At 51.3% G+C, this 22,103-nt stretch overlaps 1 protein-coding gene across 1 annotated transcript in view; it reads left to right on the top strand.

Moving 5' to 3' along the window:
* GNB1L (G protein subunit beta 1 like) overlaps positions 1–22,103 on the top strand; it is a 77,139-nt gene that overhangs the window by 33,430 nt on the left and 21,606 nt on the right. The window contains exons 3-6 of the mRNA XM_023725057.1: positions 2,091–2,242; positions 2,874–2,999; positions 17,177–17,339; positions 21,863–21,961. Of these exons, the coding sequence (XP_023580825.1) occupies positions 2,112–2,242; positions 2,874–2,999; positions 17,177–17,339; positions 21,863–21,961 (519 nt within the window). The 5' untranslated portion in view covers positions 2,091–2,111. The remainder of the gene's footprint in view (positions 1–2,090; positions 2,243–2,873; positions 3,000–17,176; positions 17,340–21,862; positions 21,962–22,103) is intronic.

Genomic DNA, 22,103 nt, shown 5'->3' with positions numbered 1-22,103 from the left:
ATCCAATGCCCCTTCCTTCTACCGCGCATTCAGAGAAGTCATAGCCACCATGATGTCAGCCCTGGTGGGGTGTCAGGTGTGTTCCTAGGACCCCTCACTGCCTTCTGAGCACACTGAGAGTGGCAGCCTGGCCACGATCTTTTCTATAGAGGGGGCTGCTTTGTGCCAGGGCCAACTGGCCCCAGGGCATCAGGAGGGGAGGAGGCAGAGGGCAGGGCAGGGCAGCCAGAAGAAAATGTCTGAAGTAGCATCCCCTGCAAAGGGGCCAATACACCAAATCACAAAACCCACTTGTCTTTAAGAAACCTACTGTGCTCCACGGTTGCTGTGGAGAGGGAATGTCCCTGTTAACTGCTGACATGGCAGCTTTGGACATGGCCCTGATCCGTAAGTCCCACATGATGGGCTTCCATCCAGACGCGTCCGTGTTTTCCCAGCCTGGAGCCTCACTGAACCCTCATCCCGTGTGGAGGACGCGTGGTCAGTGCTCTCAGGGGGGGCGGACTGGGAGCAGGTGTCTGGTAAGAGGCAAATAGCCGGCAACTAAGGCCTGAGTGGAGCCCACAGGCCAAGTCGCCTTACCTTTTAGTGCACACATGCAGCACAGATGGAGGCTAAGGGACCAGGAAAGAAGCAGAGAAATGCCAGGGCGGGGCCTGGCGGTGATTTCTCAGACACCACCAATGCGCCATTGAGAAAACACGGGCCCCTTCGAGCAGCTGCCTTGCCAGGGCCACTGTTCCAAGGGGCGGGTTCCAGGTGGAGGCCCTGTGTGGCCACATCTCAGGGATGCATGGGCCTGCCCAGCAGGAGGCCACCGAAGGGGGCCCCTAGCATCAGGCAGCTGACCCCACACAGGAGTCACAGCCGGGCCTACTGCTGCCTCCTTTTTCTGTAGATTTTGCTGGAAGATCTCTTGGCAGGGGTAGGGGTGATACTTAAGGTGGCTGTGGGGCAGGGTTGGGATAGCCACACAGGGTGGCCTCTGGCCTTCAGGGGCTGCCTCCCCACTGGCCAGGGCTCCTGAGGCAGTTTGTGGCCCGTCTGTCCTGAGTGGTTGGGCCCCTTGCCCACACATCGCTGCATTGGCCGCTCTGCCTCTCAGAGGCAACGTGCAGGCCCTGGAGTACTTTAGATCTGAGCCACCACCAGCTGAGGGGCCTGGAGCCACCTCACTGGACCCTTCCATGCCTCGGTTTCCCCAGGTGTAAAGAGAGTGCCACTTCCTTGCAGGGTGGTCGTGGAAATTAGAAATTATAGAGGTCCAGGCCTGGGGTCTACATGGCTATGACTGACAGTTTCTGCAACTTGTGGCAAGGGTCTTGCTTGTTCTTTGTCTACCTTGGGACCCCGTGCACCTCTCATGCATCTCTTTGTTTATTTGTTCAATGTTTGCTGAGCAGGGCGTCCATGCAGGTGCAGGCCATCGTGGCCCCTGCTCCCGAGCTCACAGTGGGGCAGAGGTGGGCAGCATGTCACTGTGCATCATTACTTCACTACAGGGAAGAAGAGGAGCGAGTGCTCAGAGGGGAGACTGAGTTTGCTGGGAGGGCTGCTTGGGGAGGGCTTCCCCAAGGGAGAGAAGCTGGAGTGAGGCCTAGGCAGAGGGTAGGACTCAGCCAGGCCTGGGCCAGAGCCGGAAGACGCTGGTGTGGCTGGTGGGACCCATGGAGCAGGGGGTACAGCCAGCAGGTGCCCTGAAAGTGCAGGGCTGTATGCAGGGAAGAAGGCCAAGGGCGAGAGGGGCCGCTGTGCTTGTCCAGGGACAGGGAAGATGTGGCCAGGGTGGTGCCGATGGGGTGCAGAGGCTGTTAGGCAGAGTGGAAAAGTAGTGAGGGAGGGTGGTATCCAGGGAGGGCTCCCAGATCTCGGCAGGAGCAGCTGCCAAAGAGGCCGGCACTAGGAAAGGATGGTCTCCGTGTTCTCAGCTGGTGCCCCCTGCCCACACTGGGAACCAGTCTCCTCTATTTTGGGGAGGAACAAAGAGAGGTCTCACCTTAACCCGAGAGGGGCAGAGGGCCATTCTGTGGCTGAGGCTGACTTCATGGAGGACAGGAGGAGTCGCTCACATGCCCTCCCTCTGTCCCCAGGCGACTGCACCCTCAAGCAGCATGGCAGCCCCCACCCGGCCTCCACCACTACCAGACCCCCAGTTTGTGCTCCGAGGCACTCAGTCGGCCGTTCACGCACTGCACTTCTACAGAGGAACCCAGGGTCAGGGATGCCCGCTCCTCCTCTCAGGGTGAGTAGCTGCTGTCCAGAGCCCGACTCTGGGGGGCTGGCCCAGGGGGTGTTACATGGCCACAGGCCTCACAGCGAGCCCAGCCCTCAAGGGGACAGAGCCCTCATCTATGGCAGGGGGGCTCTGGACGCCCAGACTCTACTTCCCCTCTGTCTCCTTTGGACCTCATGCCCCAAGGTGGGCCGGGGAACACGCCCCATTATACATGCTGCAGCAAGCACAACCTCGCCCAGCGGCTGTGGCCATTGGGGCTGGCTCTCAGGCCAAACCTGATCACCCCCTTCCTGGGCCTGGCCTGGGCCCATCCAGTTCATATTTTTGAATAGCTCGGCTATCCTTTCCCCTCCAAGAAGCAAAGCTCGGCTCCGCTTCTGCCTGGGCTACCCTGAAGGCCCATTTCCTCACAAGCTGGGGACTAGAGGCCCCAAAGGACCCCTCAAGCCTTCCTCTGGAAGAGGAGTACTTCGCCAGTTTCACCCTAGGTTCATATCTAGAGCTGTCAGCTCTTTAAACTAAAAACTGCTAGCCTGAGCCCCAGCTGGGTTGCCTATTTGGCCCCTCTGAGCTTGCATAAGGGGACTGCCTGCCTCTAGCGCTCGCCTGACCCTGTACCTCTTTGTGTCCAAGACAGATCTCTTAGCGGCCTCGTGCACATCTGGAGCCTGCACACACGGAGGGCACTCACCACCCTGGATGGCCATGGGAGCCAGTGTGTGACCTGGCTGCAGACGCTGCCTCACGGGCACCAGCTTCTCAGGTGGGTCTTGGTAGCAGCACGGTGGCTGCCTGTCTGGCTGCACATGGCATCCCAAAGGAGCCGAGTTGTGGCCCCCAGTGGGTTCCAGAATCTCAGATGGAGGCCCTGCGGCATCAGAGGGTACCCACAGCTGCCAGGGTAGGCTGGCATCCTCGGTGGGGACAGCTGTGACCAGAACAGGGGTCAGGGAGGGCCCAGACAGCTTGGACTTAGCATGGGAAGGAGCACAGCACCCAGGTGTCCCTCCGTGATCCCCTCTCAAGCAGCCTTCCTGGATTCCAGGACTGGCCTTTTGCTGCACTTTGTTCTGGAGGTACTGTTGTGTAGGATGGAGAAGTGTGGGCCTGCCTCAGCCCATCCCAGCCCGCCTGCCCTCTCCTCCTCCACACTCCCTTGCTGGTTAAGCAGGGTGGGCCATGACCTCTGCCCAGCCTCCGCCATCATCACCACCTCTTCTCCCTGATCTTGCCTGGGTTACTGCACTGCTCTGAGCCTCATCTCCATCCCCCCCGGGTGTACCTGTGTTGTCCACCCCCTACCCCAGGAAGTCAGGCGTGCTGGAAGGTGGACCAGGAATGCCGCCCTCAGGTTGCTGTGGCAGAGGCGTAAAGGATGCCTGGAGTGATGGGGCTGGTGACATTGAAGGCAGTAGCTGCAAGCCCAGGCGAAAGACAGGAGAGGGGTGGGGCTTTACAGCGGGCACCTAGGTTTCTGGTTGGGAGCCTGGGCAGGGGTGATAGCCACTGTTGCCAAGGGGAGGAGAATGGGGTGAAGCGCAGGCTTGGAGACCAGAAGGCTGGGGACATGGCAGGGAGATGGCCTGCCGCCCACCAGAGGCCTGTGGTCCCAAAGATGGGCCCATTCGCCCACCTTTTCCTCCAACTCTGTCGGGTGAGTAGGGCAGGATCACAGCTGTTGGGCCACGGGGACCTCAAGAAACCAAGCCCCAAGGAGCTGGTGGCGCTCGGAGCTGGGACCCTGGCCGAGTCCTCCTCTGCCAGGTTCTAACAGCACCTCACCTGGCTGTTCCTACGGGAAGCTCCCGAGGTCTTCATGGCCTGCACGACTGCTGAGCTGTGGGACACAGGTGGCTTGTGAAGGTGACACTCACACAGGACCCACTGCTGGCCTCGACGCCAGTGTGCTTGGAAGACCTACCTCATGGGGCGCCATGACTCCTCAAGCCTGCAGCATCTTCACACACCAGTTTTGCTTCTGCAGTTTTCCTGCAGTGACTGTTGTGATCAAGCCCAGCCCCACGACCTTCTCCCGGGGGTTCTGCAGCCCACCTGTCCTGCCACCTCCCGCCCAGTAGCCTTCCTCCAAGGCAGCTGGGCCCGTGTGTATTTGTTTTTTGGTTCCCTAAAAATCACTTGGGCATTTGCCATGTCTAGGCTGCCTCCCTGGGGGGAAGGGACCACAGAGGAGGCTGGTCCCCATTGGAGTGTTGGTGCCAGGAGCAAACCCAAGGACAGGTCTCTGGGTACCAAGTGCCAGCTCCGGCCCCTCCTGCAGGACAGCCCGAGGGCCAAGCTGTGGCCAGAACACAGGGGCACGTCGAGCCCTTGGTCCTGTTCTAAGACAGCGTGTCCTGGAGCAGGGCTGCTGCAGCTCCTTTGCAAGATAGCCTTCTCCCTGGGAGGCAAAGACTGGTTTCCAGGGTGACAGCAGAGCTAACCCTAGAGCACACCAGAATCCGGGGCCTGATCCACACACCCAGTGTGGGGCTGCCTTGCAGGACATTGGGAGCACCACAGAGGCACCAGGTCTGCAGCACTCAGGCTGGCTGGCTGCAGGTGGAACGGGTTGGCAGGGGAGGTCAGGGGCTGGCACTCCCAGTGGAGGAATGCAGTGCTGTGAGTGGCTGTGTGCGCCGGGTAGCTGACTAGTGGGTCTCCCGCTGCAGCCATGGGGAGTGGCCAGAAAGGATGCCTAGAGCCAAGGATGCCAGGTAGGAGGTTGGCCAAGAAGCAGCAGGAAGGACAAGGGGCCAGTGGGTAAGAGGAGAGTTGGGAGGGGCTTCTCTGCCTTCTTATGGGGAGATGGAGGGATGGGACAAGCTACAGACCAGGAGGATGGGCAGGGAGCCGGGCTGCTGGACAAGGCTGTTTTCTTTGATCACAGTGACTCTTGCCCTTTGTGTGAGGTTCACTGCCGCCGGCCTGGGAATTGTCAAACCCAGCTTGCCTGCTCTCCTGAGCACCCTCTGCTCCCACGGGGGCTGTAGTTGGTCTTGCTGGATTTGCTGTTCTCCGTTCTCAGGGCATTTGTGTACCACTGCCTCCACCACCAGACCCAGAACTCCAGAAGGGCAAGACCCTTTTCCTTCTGGCTCTGAACTTGGACCCTTGAGCATCTGGGCACCGTGGAGTCCAGGGCTTCAGAGGCACCTTTGTATCGCTCATGCAATGGCCACCACTCAACCCTCCAGCAGCCCCAGAAGGTGAGCTGGGAGTGACCAAGGGGCCAGGAGCTGCCTGGGAGTGTGGTGGCCCTGGAGCGCATGTGTTTCGAGAGCACTGGCTGGGCTTGGCTCTTTCTCAGCCCAGCTGGTGCAGAGGGCCCCTCCATGTGGCTTGGTCTTTCCCTGATGGTTAGAGTAGACAGTGTTTCCAAATAACCCACTAAGCTACTCGCATCAGGAGTTGCCATTTGCAAATGTTGCCGCTGAATTTTTCAGTGAGGTGTAGGTCCTCCGGGGGAGCTGTGCCTGCTCACCTCGTGGGCACCCCCCTGCAGCAAGTGCCAGGCACCCAACGCCAAATCCGGGGGCTCCATGCTCTGAAGAGCCCGGCCAGGTGCAGGTGCAGGAGGACTCTCAAAGGGCAGTGTGACTGTATGCTTGGGAGCGGCCCCCTTCTGGCTTGAGCTGCGCCACAGCATGGGCAAGGCCCCCAGGATCTCTAGTAGGGCTGGACCCAGGCTGTCTGGAGGGCTGCCTCCTGGGGACTGCCTGCAGGTGCTTGGATTGACCAGGTGCATTTGAATTGCACTAGAATGCACTTGGCCCACAGCCCTCCCTGGCCCTGTGCGCTCAGGTGTGTTTGGAAAGCACGACTCTCCATAGTGGCCCTTCCCAGGGAGGGGCGCTTTCATCTCTGCCAGGACAAGCAGGAAGGCAGAGTGCCTGGAACTGGGTGCCTCAGCTTTGGCCAGGCTGTGGACAGGGTCCTGGGTAAAGGCCAGGGTGTATGCAGCAGACATCCCTTACCCGGGCTACACACCTGAGGACATACCTGTCATGGAGATAGCAGCTTAGGGGTAGTTTTTAACTTTTTCTATTCTGAAATGTCACACACTTACGAAAAAGTATGCAAAACAAATATGCAGATTGTCATATTATCACTAAGTGGACACCTGAGTAACCAGTTCCCAGGTCACGATATGGAACACTGCCAGCCCCCAGCAACCCCGCCCGCACCTGCTTCAGTGCCGCCGCTTGGGAGGCACCCCTCACCCTCTCTCTTGCTTCATTGTCTGAATATGTGACTCTGAAATGTATAGACTAGTTTTGCTTATTGTTTTTAACTTAAAAAAGTAGGACCATATGTGCACGCCTATGTTCATTGCAGCACTATTCACAATAACAAAAAGATGGAAACAACCTAAGTGCCCATCAACAGATGAATGGATAAGTAGAATGTGGTACATACATACGATGGAATGCTACTCAGAGATAAGGAAAAATGAGTTCCCAAAACTGCTTGGAACATGGTTGAAGCTGGAGGACATTATGTGGAGCAAAATAAGTCAATCACAAAAAAACAAATATTGTGTGTTCTCACTTTTATGAAATGACATGGACAAGTAAATATACAGAAACTAATGTTCGTTAGTGGTTACCAGGGATGGGATGGGAAAAATATCTAGACAGTAGGCAGTTGTTATTTTTGGTGATGGGAAAGGTGACACCAAATGAGGATGAAGTTTGCACAGCTTGACCAGGGTAAATGATGTCACTAAGATGTACACAAGAAAAAAGGACCTGTTGGTAATTGCTAATGGCGTATATAATTTTGCAACAACAACCAAAAAATGTATGTGTGGCTATATATCTACGTATGTAGGCATATATGTATATAGGTATGTATATGTGGGTATATGTGCCTGTATATATATATATAGGTGTATGTATAGGTATATGCTTGTGTGTGTGTACATGCATATATATTCATATACATAATAAAACACATAGAGGGCACAGTTATGGATACTTCTTAGACATAACAAAACGCTACATGGAATTGGTTTTCTGGGTTTGAAGGATTAGGACTGTAGTCTCGTGGGTCAATGGGCATAATATAGTTCATAAAGATTATGTTGTACATCCTAGTTTGGTGAGTAGTGTTTGGGGTCTTAAAAGCTTTCGAGTAGCCGTCTAAGATACAACTGTTGGCCTCTACTCATCCAGAACAAAAGAGAAAGAAGGAAACAAAAGACTAAAAAAAAAAAAATTACCTCTATAGGACTAATAGTCTACATGAACCACAACCACAGCCTCATCTGTATCCTGAGACCAGAAGAACTAGATGGTGCCTGGCTACCTTTACCAGCCGTTCTAATCAGGGCCACAGTAGATGGATCCTAATAGAATGGGTTAAAAATATGGAATAGAACCTCAAATTCTTAAAAAATCCAGACTTATGGACTGGTTAAGACTAGAGGACTCCTGGAGACTATTGCCCTGAGAAACTCTTTAAACCTTGGACCAAAACAAGCCCCTGAGGCCACCTTTTAGCTAAGTTAACAGATTGGCTTACAAAATAAAGACTATCATCTGTAAGAACTGTGTTCATTTAAAAAATCATCTATATGAGACTAAACGGTCAACCATTTAAAACAAAGATGAGAATGTAAGGAGACAAGGAAACTCAATTAATGGAAACAGAACAACGAGAACTGAAGTAATGAGAATGTTCACGCATTGTGAAGAATGTAACCAATGTCACTGAACAATTTGTGTAGGAATTGTTGAATGGGAACTTAAACTGCTATGTAAACCTTCACCAAAAATATAAGAAAATATCATTTGAAAAACAAAATGGGACCATACCAACAGTATTCCTTTGTGTCTGACTTCTTTCTCTGCATTTTCTCTGTGAGATCATCCTGTTTTGTGTGGCTACCATTGGTTGTTTTTTTCTGTGGTCTTTGGCTAGATGTGTGTACCCAGATTTATTCTCCTATTGTCTGTGGAAATTTGGATTGTCCCCTTTGACTCTATTATGAATGAAGCTGCTAAGATTCTTGTCTGTGTCTCTTGTTGCCCAGGGCATATGTTTCTGTGAGTTCACACCCTGTACCCAGAGGTGGGACACCTAGGCCACAGGGTGTATGAATGGTCAATTTCTCAGAGCATGCCAGGCCATTGGCACACGGCGACCTCAGTCTGCACTCCTGCTGGTGGCAATGGACACCATTTCTCCCACTGTCAGTGGGGACTTTGTGACCCATGTTGGGGAACAGGAGCATCTAACTATGGCTAAATTTGTATTTTTCTGATCAGTAAAGTGGAGTCCTCTTCTGTGTCCTTATTGGCCATTTGGATGTTGTTGTTGTTGTTAGGTGCCGTCAAGTCGGTTCCCACTCATAGCGACTCTACGTAGATACAACAGAATGAAACACTGCCAGGTCCTGCGCCATCCTCACAATCGTTACTATGCTTGAGCGCATTGTTGCAGCCACTGTGTCAGTCCATCTCATTGAAGGTCTTCCTCTTTTTCGCTGACCCTCTACTTTACCAAGCATGATGTCCTTCTCCAGGGATTGATCCCTCCTGCTAGCATGTCCAAAGTACATGAGACGAAGCTTTGCCATCATAGCTTCCAAGGAGCACTTTGGCTGTGTTTCTTCCAAGACAGACTTGTTCGTTCTTCTGGCAGTCCGTTCAGTATTCTTCACCAACACCATAATTCAAAGGCATCAGGTCTTCTACGATCTTTCTTATTTGTGTTGTCCAGCTTTCTCATTCATATGAGACGATGGAAAATTTCATGGCTTGGGTCAGGCGCACCGTAGTCCTCAATGTGATATCTTTACTTTTTAACACTTGAAAGAGTTCTTTCCTAGCAGATTTGTCCAATGTAATACATTGTTTGATTTCCTGATTGCTACTTCCACGGGCACTGATTGTGGATCCAAGTAAAATGAAATCCTTGACATCGTCAGTCTTGCCTCCATTTATCATGATGTTGCTTATTGGTCCAGTTGTGAGGGTTTTTGTTTTCTTTATGTTGAGATGTAATCCACTCAAGGCTGTGGTCGTTCATCTTCATCAGTGTCGTGGATTGAGTTGGGTCCCCCAAAAATATGTGTATCAATTTGGCTAAGTCATGATTCCCAGTATTGTGTGATTTCTACCATTTTGTCGTCTGATGTGATTTTCTGACGTGCTGCAAATCCTATCACTATGATGTTAATGAGATGGATTAGTGGCAGTTATGTTGATGAGATCTACAAGATTAGACTGTGTCTTAAGCCAGTCTCTTTTGAGATGTAAAAGAGAGAAACAAGCAGAGAGACAGGTGGACCTCATACCACCAAGAAAGTGCTGGGAGCGGAGCACATCCTTTGGACCCAGTGTTCTGTATGGAGAAGCTCTAGACCAAAGCGAAGATTGATGAGAAGGACCTTCCTCCAGAGCCAACAAAGAGAAAGCCTTCCCCTGAAGCTGGCGCCCTGAACTTGGACTTCTAGCCTACTAGACTGTGAGAGAATAATTTTTTCTTTGTTAAAAGCCATCCACTTGTGGTATTTTTGTTATAGCAGCCCCAGATGACTAAGACCGTCATGTAAGCGCTTCAAGTCCTCTTTGCTTTCAGCAAGCAAGGTTGTGTCATCTGCATATTGCAGGTTGTTAGTGAGTCTTCCACCAATCCTGATGTGACATTCTTCTTCATATAGGCCAGCTTCTCAGATTATTTGCTCAGCATACAGATTGAATAAGTATGGTGAAAGGATACCATCTTGATTGCATGGCCATTTGGATAAATCTTGCCCATTCTTCTGTTAGATGAACTGTCTTTTTCTTATTGATTTATAGTAGTTCTTTATATATTCTAGATATGATCAGTATTTTAATATTGCAAATTATTTCTCTAACATGGTAACATGCATTTTTTCACTCCATTAATGGTGAACGTTTATTCATTTTAATGGAGTCAAATTTGTCAGTCTTTTCCGTTAGTGCTTTTTGTGTCTTGTTAAGGAGTCACTACTCCAAGATCATATGACCTCTCCCTTTTCTTCTAGGAACTGCACTGTTAGTCCTTTCAGATCCACAGTTCATCCGGAATTGACTGTAGGTATGGAGTGAAGGTTCTTTGTTTCCATATGGACACTCAACTGTCCCAGTAGCATTTTAATAAAGTGCTTCCCTCTCCCTTCCCATCTTACACATCTGTTTATTACCCCTCCAAGTTCAGAGATATCAGTCTCTGAGGAAGCAGGATGTTGAAGGTGAGGGAGTGCCAGGCAGAGGTGTTGGCAGCCATGTGCCCTAGTGGCCAAGAAAGCAGGGTGATAGTGGGGAGACGTCATAGAGGTGGCCAGAGAAGTTGGGAGATTGGTTACATTAAGCAAACAAGTTCATTGATTGAGCATATAAATAAATATTTTGAGGATAATGGGAGCTAGGTTTTTCTCTGCCAGAGAAGGGAGTTCAGACATAGAAAGGGAGAACCCTAAGCGGTTACGCTGGAATGGGAGGTATCAGTGGGAACTTCTGGTGTTTTAAAAGTATATACATGAAGATAGATGCAGAAATGGCTACATGTGTGTGTATTTGCATGCATGTGTGTGTGCGCATGTGCATATTTCCTAGCTCTGTCAGCTGAGAAGGCCTGGGAGCAAGAGCACTTTGTAGCAGTGAGCATACCAGCACCCAGATATTGGTTTCTAAATGCCTCTCTCCAGTGGAAAGAACAGAATTCCTTGGAGAAATGGCTTATTCTAGGCCTGGAATATCTTGCTGTGCTAAAACAGATGACAGGTATGTGTCAGAAGGACTCTGAGCCAGCCTGAAGTGCCTCCCACCTGCTAGTCTGGGATGATTTGAGCATAAAAATAAATAATGAAAATTCTGGATTACAACTCACTCATTGAATAATACAGGAATCCATGAATCTAAACTGACAGGAAGTGAGGGAACAGAGGGAGGGAGAAGGGAAGGCTCGTTCTCTCAGTAAAATGACAGCTAATAAGTGTAGGATAGTGGGCGTGGAGGACCATCATATGGCAGCCTTCATAGATGTAGGTGATACAGGTGGGGGCATTAGTGGATGTTGAGGCTTGAGGATCATGTGATGAGGACCAGGGCATCAGGATATCTCCCCACAAAGTACTAGTCAAACAAGGAGGAACTGGTGGCTTTGCAGGGGATAAACCTGGCAGGCACCGTCTTGAACAGGTGATCAAGGGTGGTGTCACCAGTAGCAGGGCATGTCAATGTCGTGCCCCCAGTGTGTCGCACTGAGAGGACCGTAGCGTTGTGTCTGTGGTGCCTGCCAGTAATGTGTGGCCTGAGTCTTATCTAAGATGGCCAGGGAGGGACACAGAAACAGGGAAAGGCTTGAGACCAGATTGAAGGAGGCCAGTGAGCACTGACAACCAAATGCATTGTGTATCCCAGATGGGGACTTAGAGCAGATGGATCAGGAGACACTGCTGGAACAGTTGGTGAAACATGAATGGGCTGTGGGGTGTCGGGTAGGTTGGCCCAGGGTCAGGTCCTCCTTCAGAGGGTGTGTGGTGATAAGGAGGAGCGCATCCTTATGTGAGTAGGTGCACACTAAATTATCTGTTGGTGATGAGGCATCATGTCAGCAAGAGGAGGTGCCCATTGTGTGCCTATAGAGGGGCAGTGTGGTGAGATGCTAACAACTGGGGAATCCTGGGAGGTCTTCGTACTGTTCTTATAACTGTTCTGTGAGCTTGAAACGAATTCAGAGTAAAAAATTAAGAACAGTAACTCCTAGTTACTGGCTGTGAGTTGGTATTCCTCTGTGTGGCTGTATGTTTCTCAGCTCCCTGTTCTCTTCTGTAGGCTCTGGGCCTGTCCTTAGGCCAGAGACATCTTCGTATCATCTTAAGTGCCACAGCTTTATCATAAGTCTCGCTGTCTAGTGGAGCAAGTCTTCCAACTTCCAATCTTGTTCTTCCAGAGTGTCTTAGTGATTCTTAGTCCTCTGAATTTCCATGTGTATTTTGATATCAGCCAGGCAGGTTCTCCAGAAATTGAGTTGAGATTTTGGTTGGGATTGAGTTGCTCCAGGTCAGCCTGGGGAGAGTGGACATCTCCACAATGCCGTTTTCCAAGGCATGGGGATTTCACATTAAATGGTACATTGTCAAAACTGTTAATGCAACGGCGGGCTTTATTTGAATCTCATCAGGTTTTCCACTTACGTCCTTTTTCTGCTCTGGGGCCACTTAGTCATCATGTCTCCTTAGTCTCCTCTGGTCTGTCATTGTTTTTCATTCTTTTCCTCATTTTTCATGAACTGACACTTCTGAAGAGCAGTGGTTGAGTATTTTATAGAATATCCTTCAATTTGGGTTGGTCTGATGTTTTCTCAGGGTTAGAAAAACAGTTGTCATCAAGTTGATGCCAACTCATGGTGAACCAATGTGTGTCAGAGTAGAACTGTGCTGCCTAGGGTTTTCAATGACTGATTTTTCAGAAGTAGATCTCTAGGCCTTTCTTCTGAGATGCCTCTGGGTGGAATTGGACTGCCAACCTTTTGGTTAGCAGCCAAGTGCATTAACTATTTGTATCACCCTTTCTCAGGATTAGGCTGGGGTAATTTTTGTTGTTTGTTTGTTTTGTTTTTTGATGAAAATATGCACAACAAAACATACACTCAATCAACAGTTTGTACATGTACACTTCTTTGACTATGGTTACATTCTTCATACTGTGTCACCAGTCTTTTTCTGCCTATATTGTTTCACCATTAACTTAGACTCTCTTCCCCTTAAAGTTCTCATCTGTGCTTTAGACTTACTGTTGTCATTTTGCTCTCATATATTTAATTCTTTAAAAGGGCACACTGCTTATGGCCGATATACTTTATTTATTGAGCTAAACTACTGTTGAAAGATGACTCTGTGGGATAGTTTCGGTTCAAGGTTTAAAAGTTGTTTCCAAGTGTTACGAGTTGAATTGTGTTCCCCAAAAATATGTGTTGTAAATCCTAACCTCTGTGCCTGTTGTTAGTAGCCCATTTGGGAATGGATTGTCTTTGTTATGCTAATGAGACAGGATTAGTGTAGGGTTGTCTCTTGAATGAATCTCTTACAAGATATAAAAGGAGCAGATTAAGCGAGTAGAGATGGGGGAGGAGAGACACCAAGCTACAGGAAGATTGCCCAGGAGCTGAAGCTCTGAAGAGACAAGGACCTTTCCTCCAGAGCCAGCGGAGAGAGAAAGCCTTCCCCTAAAGCTGGCAGCCTGAATTTGGACTTCTAGCTTCCTAAACTGTGAGAAAATAAATTTCTGTTTCTTAAAGCCACCCACTTGTGGTATTCTGTTACAGCAGCACTAGATAACTAAGACAGAACTTGGTACCGGGAGTAAGGTGCTGCTCTAACAGATACCTAAAATGTGGAAGTGGTTTTGGAATTGGGTAATGGGTAGAGGCTGGAAGAGTTTTAAGGTGCCTGATAGTAAAAACCTAGATTGCCTTGAAGAGACTGGTGGTAGAATTATAGACATCAAAGGCAATTCTGGCAAGGGCTTAGAAGGAAGTGAGGAGAGCCATAGAGAAAGTTTCTATCATCTTAGAGAGTGTATATGGCGCCAGCAACGGAATGTTGCTAGAAATGTGGATATTAAATTTGCTTCTGGTAAGGATTTAAAAGGAGATGATGGGCATGTGATTGGACAGTGGAGAAAAGGTGATGCTTTTTATGCAGTGGCAAAGAATCTGTCTGAATTATGTTTAAATGTTTGGTGGAAGGTAAAACTTATAAGTGATGAACTTGAATATTTGGCTGAGGAGATTTCTAAGCAAGATCTTGAAGGGGCCGTGTGGTTTCTCCTTGCTACTTACAGTAAAATGCAAGAGGAAAGAAGTGGACTTAAAAATGAATTGTGCAAAATGAAAACAAAACTTAAAGATTTAGGAAATTCTGCTGTACAAACCAGGGACACATGTTCTAGAACTTTCACCAAGAACATGTCCTCACAATCTTTTGTTAAAGAGACTAAGCCTGTGACTGGTGGATCTAACCACCTACCACAGCAGAAAACCCATCGGTTTAGACTAAAGGCGACAGAGAGAGAATGAAAATAAAGAACATTGTCTGCCTCTTGGAATTTTACAGACAGGAAACAGGCCAAAGAGGCTACATCTGTTGTCCTCCAAGAAAAGAAAAGGACCATCCCTGGAGCAAACTGGAGATCAGCAAAACTGTTGGAAGAAGCAAGGGAGGGCTGCCCCAGTTTCAGCAGCTGGAACCATGGCCTGCTGGGCTTCAAAGGGTGAGGCCATGGCCTCCTAGGTTTCAAAGAGAGAGATAGTCATCAACTTAGTTCCAGAGTGTGGGGCTGCTGTTTACAAGTGCCCGGGGGTTGGGGCCGTTGCCGAAAGCTGAGGGAGCAGGGCTGCCATGCACAAGGAGAATAACGGAGACTACTGGGGCCGAGGGAGTGGGGTCATCATTCAGATGGACTAGGAGAATGAGGCTGCCCAAAGCTGAGGGAGCAGAGTTGCCTACTTAGTGAGCCTGAAGGTGGAGCCCAGGGCTAAGGAGTCTCCACCCAGGATCCAGAGAGCATGGCCAGCACCTAGAGTCTGGAGGGCAGGGCCATTGCCCACATGGTCTCAGAGAACAGAGGATCATTTTCAAGCCTGGAGAGCTAATGTAAATTGTTCTGCTGGGTTTTTTACTTGCTTGGTGCCAGTTATCTCTTCTTTCGCTCCAGTTTCTCTCATTTGTAATGGAAATGTTTACCTTCTGCCTGTTCCACCATTGTACTTTGGAAACAGATAACTTGTAGTCTAGATTTTACAGGTTCACAAATGAAGAAGAATTTTGCCTCAGGATGGATTACACCTAAAGTCTCACCCATATTTGAGTTAGATGATTCAGAAGATGAGATTTTGGACTTGGAGTGGATTTAAGACTTTTAGGATGATGTGATGAGGTAAATATGTTTTGCATGTGGCAAGGACGTGGATTTATTCTTTGGATTATAATCCAGCGCTGTCATTTATTTTGTTGCTCAAATTGTTCCAACTTTGGCCACTGGGAGCTTTTTCAGGTTGGCTCCTGTGTCCTTTGACGTACCCCATCTTTTATTTTTTTAAGCATTTCCTTATTTTCTGGCACTACAAGATGCTTGAAACTCATCTTGCTTTTTCCTGCTCCTATCCTAGAATCAGCCATTTCTCCAGAAACCTGGCTCCTTTTATTGGGGAATGGTTTTAGAAACCAAGATCTGGGTGCTCGGTGTGCTCATTACTACTAGGGTGTTTATTGCTTCTAGGCCCTCCCAGTGGACAGAACTGGGAAATACAAGTAGTTCCCGACGTCTGACGTATTCGAGTTATGACAAACCACACTTAGGACTGTCTTTTTTTTTTTTTTGTACATCTTATCATTAGTAATATGTACTACATACAATGTTACAGTGCATAATTTGCCCATGTTATCGTTCTCATATATTCACTCACAGATGTTCAATGATTTATAAAGATAATGATAATAAAAGGCATTAATAATGAAAACTAAAAAGAAAAAGATACTCAGCTGCGTCATAACTGACTGACGACGGAGTCGTTGGAGTGGAACCCCGTCATAAGTCAAGGACTACCTGTGTATGCGTCTATACTAACTCAGGCTTACATACACACATATATATATTTCTGTATCTGTGTGTGTGTGTGTGTGTGTGTGTGTGTGTGTGTGTGTGTGTGTGTATTTAAAGAAACATGAAGTCACACAGATGTGTCCGTCTATAATCCAGCACCCACAGGGCTCATTCTTGCCTCGCCTGTTGCTCTTTTTCTGACAGGGAGATACTGATCTTACATTATCCACTATTTATTATTTGTTCAACCCTAATATACTTGTAAAGAGGTTTCAGAATTGCTAACCCATACCCTTGTGAGAAACATATTTACCAATTAGAGTCCTGTGTTTTACAGTCATTTCTGTCTTTAATCTTGGAGTATCTAGTCCAAACACTTTTCCAGAATTACTTAAGTCAGTTGCTCCCCTCCCCCCACCTTCAGTGCAGTAAGTCATACATTTGTAAGACAGTTGGACTTGTTTGTCCCGGTCTGCATTCTATCCTGGGATCCCGACATCCTGCGTGGTTTTGTTTTTTAATTTATATACAGTCAAGTTCACTCCACATGGTGTCCAGTTCTGTGGGTCTTGACAAATGCATGATTTGACAAAAGTCTTGTGCATTGCCCAGTACCATGCCGAGTAGTTCCATTGCCCTAAGCGTTCCCTCTGCGGCCCCTTTGTAGGCAGTCCCTCTCTATAGTTCTGCCTTTTCTAGAATGTCATATGAATGAAATGGCACAGTTTGTAGCTTTTGGGATCTGGCTTCTTTCACATTTAAGATTCATCTAGGTTGTTGCGTGTATCACTAGCCTGTTCGTTTTTGTTGTTGAGGGGTATTCCACTGTGGAGAGGTGTACCACAGTTTGATACCCATTCTCCTGTAGAAGGGCATCTGTGTTGTGTCTAGTGTTTGGTGATTACGAATAGAGCTGCTCTAAACATTCCCATGTGAACGTAGTCTTTCTGTTCACTTGGGAAAGTAGCTGAGAGTGGGAATGCGAGGTTGTAAAAGTTAATTCACGAAGGAAGAAGGAGAAGCATGGCATCATCAGCAGGGAGAGTGGCCAGAAGGCTCATGGGAGGCAGGTCTGCACCACTGTCTGCCATGCTTCCCTCTGACCCCCGGGAACGCATCCTGGCATTGGGCATGCTTGGGCACAGACTCACCGTGTTAATGCTGATGCTGAGGTTCTGGCCCACTGGAACCTGACACAACCTGTGGCCCCTCTGAAACATGTCCTGTGCCACACACACAAAAAGCTTTCCTTCCGCCGCAGGCCCCAGGAGGTGGTGGCTGGCAAGGACGAGCTGACGTTTGCCTTGACAGGGTGCAAGGAACACGACTGGGAGCCTCACAGCCTCTCCTCTTGCTTTGGAAGCCAGGGCCGCGACCTGAGACTGTGCCTTTGGGACCTGGCGGAGGGCCGGAACGCGGTTGTGGACTCCGTGCGTCTTGAGAGCGTGGGCTTCTGCAGGAGCACTGTGCTGGCCGGGGCTCCGCCTCGCTGGATGGTGGCCATGCCAGGGAGAGGCAGCGACGAGGTGAGAGCCCTTCCTGTCCCAGGAGCCCTTCGGTGCTCAGCTTCCCTGAAACAGGTGGACTCCCTGTTAATACCTGGGTGAGTGGTTCATCCGTCCCACTCTGCAGGACCCAGTGGAGATGCCATGGGGATCTGTCAGCCTGATGGCAGTTAACAGCCTTTGGCCAATGCACACGTGGCTAAGCCTAAATCTTGTCACCTGGGAAGTGGCCCTGGTAATAAGCCTTCCTCCCAGGGTGGTGATGAGAATCAGGAGTGCTTCAGCAGAGGTCCTTTCCCTTCATACCCCTCCTTCTCATCCCACTGCCCCTGACAGCAGAGCAGGCTAGGGTCTCTCGGAGGCTCCACCCACAACATGCTGCCGGTGGAGGAGGGTGGGCCAGGGTGGACCCACAGTGTCGGGGCTTGAGGCCATCAGGGCAGCTTAGGGGGAGACAGAGGACTGAGACATGGATGAGTATGTGTGGAGGGGAGATCTGGGGGACGCTCGGCAGGAAGAGGTGGTGGGTAGAGAGACTGAGGCCCTGGCAAGGTCAGGATGGACCTCTAAGCAGGGGCAGCAGGAGAGAGTCATGTTCCAGGGAACAGAGCCGGCACCATGGGCAGGGCCTGGTGAGAGGCCTCATAGTTAGTGGGGACTCTGGGCTGAGGGCTGGCACCAGTGTGGCAGTCACATTGCAGAACAAGAGAGGTAAGTAGTGGACTGTCTGGAGAATGGGGCGTGAGGGGTGGGGTGCAGGGTGCTGCCCACAACCACGCCAAGCAGTGGGAGTCGATGCCAGGTGACTGGTGACGTGGAAGGGTCAGGCTGGGGAGCAGAAGAAGCAGAGCCAGCCAAGGAGGAAAGGTGCCCAGGATGCAAGTGCAGCCTGAGGCTGGAAGCATGGGTGGAGGGTGTTTCTCATAGAGCAGGAAGCTGTGGCTGGAGTGTCAGCTCTGGCAAGCAGACGGGAAACAAGAAGAAGCTCGTGAGCGGCAACTAGATGGCTCGTGTGGGGACAGTGGCTGTGGGGCCCGGGAGAAGCAGAGAGGTGAGCGAGAGACAGCATGCCTTGGGGGGTTGGGGTGGCCCAAGGAGCATGCGTGCAGCGTGGGGGCCAGAGAGCAGCGGCCTCATCTTGCGCCTGCTGCCTGTCGTACGTCCTCCAGGTAGCCAGCCTGCAGTCCCACTGGCATTGTCAAACCTTGCAAGCAGGGACACTGGGCAGGGCGGCACCCACTTGGAACTGATGCTGACAAGGTTCCTTGTGCACATGGTTACATTGGCCCCTGCCCAGGAAGAGTCATTTTGTCTTAAAGCAGATTCAGTTCATAAATAGTGAGATGCAAACAGGCGCTTCTTTGTTCACGATTGTGTTTAAATCCCCAATTAGGAGCTACATGCTCTTTTCTTGCCAATTTGCCAAAAACCTGTTAAAAGTTTTATTAATGTGGAAAAGAAAGGGGTGTGCTTCCTCATGGATGGCTTGCACCACCCAGGCACCCGGGTAACTGTGGGCGTCGGCCAGCCATCTCCTGCCTCGCAGACTCAAACGCCCAGCGTGGGCTTGGGAGTTCCCGTGTCAGATCAAGGAAACAGCTCTTCTTTCTGAGGTCCAGGGCTCCACACCACCTTCCACATGTCATGCCTTCATCATCGCCACATTCAGGCAGGGGCTCGGCCAGTGGCCCAGGACAGACACTTAGGCCTTCCCGGGCCTGGTGTGCAGGCTGCCACACATGTGCTGTGGTCAGCGGCTGCTTCCCCTGGCCAGTCCTGCACGCGGGCCCGCCCTCCTCCTTCAGCCCCTGGCCCCTGGTCCTCCAGTGCAGGCAGGATCTCTGGTTTTCAGAAGCAGCCAGTCTGGGACCTGAGCCATCCTGGGAAGATGGTTGTTTTCCATCCATCTAGAATCTGCCTGGACTGGGGCTTGGAAAAACGTGGCTGGCCCGAGCCCAGACAGTGCCTGGTGAGCATGCACTTACACCCCAGCGAGGCTGGCTGGGTGGCCGCTCTTGCCCAAACCAAGCATCTTCCTCTGGAAACAAAAGTTGCAGTTGCATGCCAGATGGAAAGCACAGCCCTGTCTTGGGGAGGCTCTGGCCACAGGGCACGTGTCCTCAGCTAGGATGCAGGGCTTCTCTGGTTGTCAGCCTGGGGCCTGGTTTGCCCTACACTGGCTGGGCCTGCCGCTGCCTCTGGTCTGGCTCCCCAGGCAGACCCCTTGTGGCCTGTGGGCTCCTGGCCCCCTGCACCCAGATTTGGTTCTTGGTGCTCCCACGCTCCCTCCCATGGCACCCAGCTCCGAGTCCCAGAGCTGCCCTGGCTTTTGCCCTCATGTGATGCCCTCGTTGGCCTGCACTTTGTCCCTATGCCCTTGCGCCCTGCTCCTCATTGCTGCCAGAGTTGACTTTCTGAACACACAGATCCTAGCAGTCCTCCCCTGACTGAGCCTGTGGGCCTGCATTCTGGCTGTCCATGGTCAGTCCCACACAAATGCTCTTCAGCTCCAGCCACGTGTCCAGTGTTCTGCTTCCTCCGAGCCCCCTGGCACATGCCAGGGCTCCTGGGGCAGAAGGGGTAGGGGGCTTTTCTTGCCCCCATGTCACAGTTCTCCACGGCCCATGTGGCCTCAGGATATCTGCCCACCTTCCTGGTGGTCTACAACAGTGACAGGCCTCATCTCCAGAAATCTGGTGAGAGAGAGGTGTGAAAAGTAAGGAACTGGAGTCTTCCATGCTTGCCCAGAGAGCGCCCTGACATGGGCCTATTGGAGGTGCTGCCTAGTGGAGAGGTCTGGGCCGCTCCCAGGACTACGCAGCCTCCCCTCTCACCTGCAGGTGTGTGGCGGGTCTGGGGCTCCAGCTTGGGACTCTGACTTGACCTCAGACCGTGCTTCTACATGGATCAGTGAGGGCGGCATGGCAAACACCACAGTTGGCATGTGCCTTGCTGGGCATTCTGGGCCCCGAGGGTAAGACTGGGCAGAGCTGTGGCATTGGTCCTCAGACACTCTCCCCAGGACGCTCTGCTTGCCAGCCTGGCCCAAGAGGGCGGGGTGGAGTAGAAGGAGCCAGGCAAGCAGAGTGTGAGTTCTGCCCACTTACCATCCCTAACTTCTCTGGATCTCAGACTCCTTGTCTGCAGACTGGGGGGATGTCTTAGTATCAGGACAAGGGATGTTGTGCAGCCTTACTGGACTGTCTGTGGTGGCTCCACATCATTTCGGTGTGGTGTTGTCCTTAGAGAGTCACTGTCGCCTGCCTCACTAGGGGCCATGCCTCCCTGGTTCACAGGGCTGTGGTGGCGGGGGGGTGGGGACGGGGGGGCATATGTGCCCCCAGTTCACGAGGCTGTTGTGGGGGAACGCAGATGTGTCCCATGTGAGTGGGGGCATGAATGTGCCCCTGGTTCACAGGGTCGTGGGGGGATGCAGACATACCCCTCAGTTCATGGGGCTATGCGGGGGCGGGGGGCGTGACGTGCCCATGGTTCATGGGGCCGTGTGGATGTAGGAGGAACGAGGACATGCTTCCCAGTTCACAGAGCTGTAGTGGGAGGCACTGACTTGCCCCTGGTTCACAGGGCCATGGGGGCGACGCAGATATGCCTCTGGTTCATGAGGCTATGGGAGGATGTAGACATACCCCCGGTTCACAGGATCATAGGGGGGATGCAGATGTGCTGGACCTTTCGTTACAATCCCCTGGGAAGCAGAAGCATGGACAGGAGCATTTAGCCAAGCTCCTGAAAAAGCAAGTCACACGGGCACTTTTTTACTCTTCCCAGCCCACACAAAGGTTGCCATGTCCCTACTTTGTGGATGAGGAAGCTGAGGCACTTAGGGACAAGGGATGCTGAGGACCTGGTTCCACGTGGCCTTGGCCGTCCCCTGAGAGCAGTGGCAGGGTGACACTCTGGTGTGTGCGATGGAGCCACGTGGGCACTGAGCACACCTCACAGCACAAGCCACAGGAGTCCCACACTATCCAGGGTTATGCAAAGTGCAGCCATGAAACGCCATGCAGAGAAACGCAGGGGTGGAGAGGGCCATGTTCCAAAAGAGGCTACCTGGGGCCCTTGTCAGGTTTATTCCTTATGTGTGGTGGTGGGTCCACAGGTGTTCATTGTGTGATTCTTTGTACCATCAGATGTGCCCAGGATAGTTCAGAGTTGCTCATCGGGTAGAAGCGTACACTGGAAAGGAGAAGCAAGCAGAGGTCAGGAGAATCGCAGAATTAAGAGTCGGAGCCAGAGTGAGCCAGGCTTTCCTGCTCCATGGAGAGGGCGAAAGTGGGGAGGCTGGAGGTGGCTGCCAGGCGGTAACGCCGGTCGCTTGGGAGTGATGTGTGTTATGCAAGGGCCCTGCAGCGCCCCAGCCCACGAGCCTGGGCAGCCTAATTAGAAGCCTCGGCTCCCAGGCTCCTGCAGGGAACAGACAGAAACTTGCATCAGCCTTGGCTAATCACCTTAAAAGTCTCTTGTTTGTATAGCGCAGACTCGACTTGGCGTTGACCCAAATCAACTTGTTTTCTTCCTGTCAGGTTGAGATTCTGGAGATGCCATCCAAGACGTCAGTGTGTACCCTGAAGCCGGAGGCGGATGCCAAGCCGGGCATGCCCATGTGCCTGGAGCTGTGGCAGGTATGGCTGTGCGCGCACGCGCTCAAGAGACACTCCCTGCAGGCCACGCCTGCCACGGCTGTGAGTCACGCTCACCAGGCCTGATTTATGGTCACACCAGTCAGGCAGTTACCCCTTCACCCTCAGTGTCCTTGGCACCACG

Source organism: Trichechus manatus, unplaced genomic scaffold, assembly GCF_000243295.1.
Source record: "Trichechus manatus latirostris isolate Lorelei unplaced genomic scaffold, TriManLat1.0 scaffold00282, whole genome shotgun sequence".
Classification (NCBI taxonomy): domain Eukaryota; kingdom Metazoa; phylum Chordata; class Mammalia; order Sirenia; family Trichechidae; genus Trichechus; species Trichechus manatus.
The sequence above is the reverse complement of the archived record's forward strand: the minus strand, read 5'-3'. Positions and strand labels throughout refer to the sequence as shown.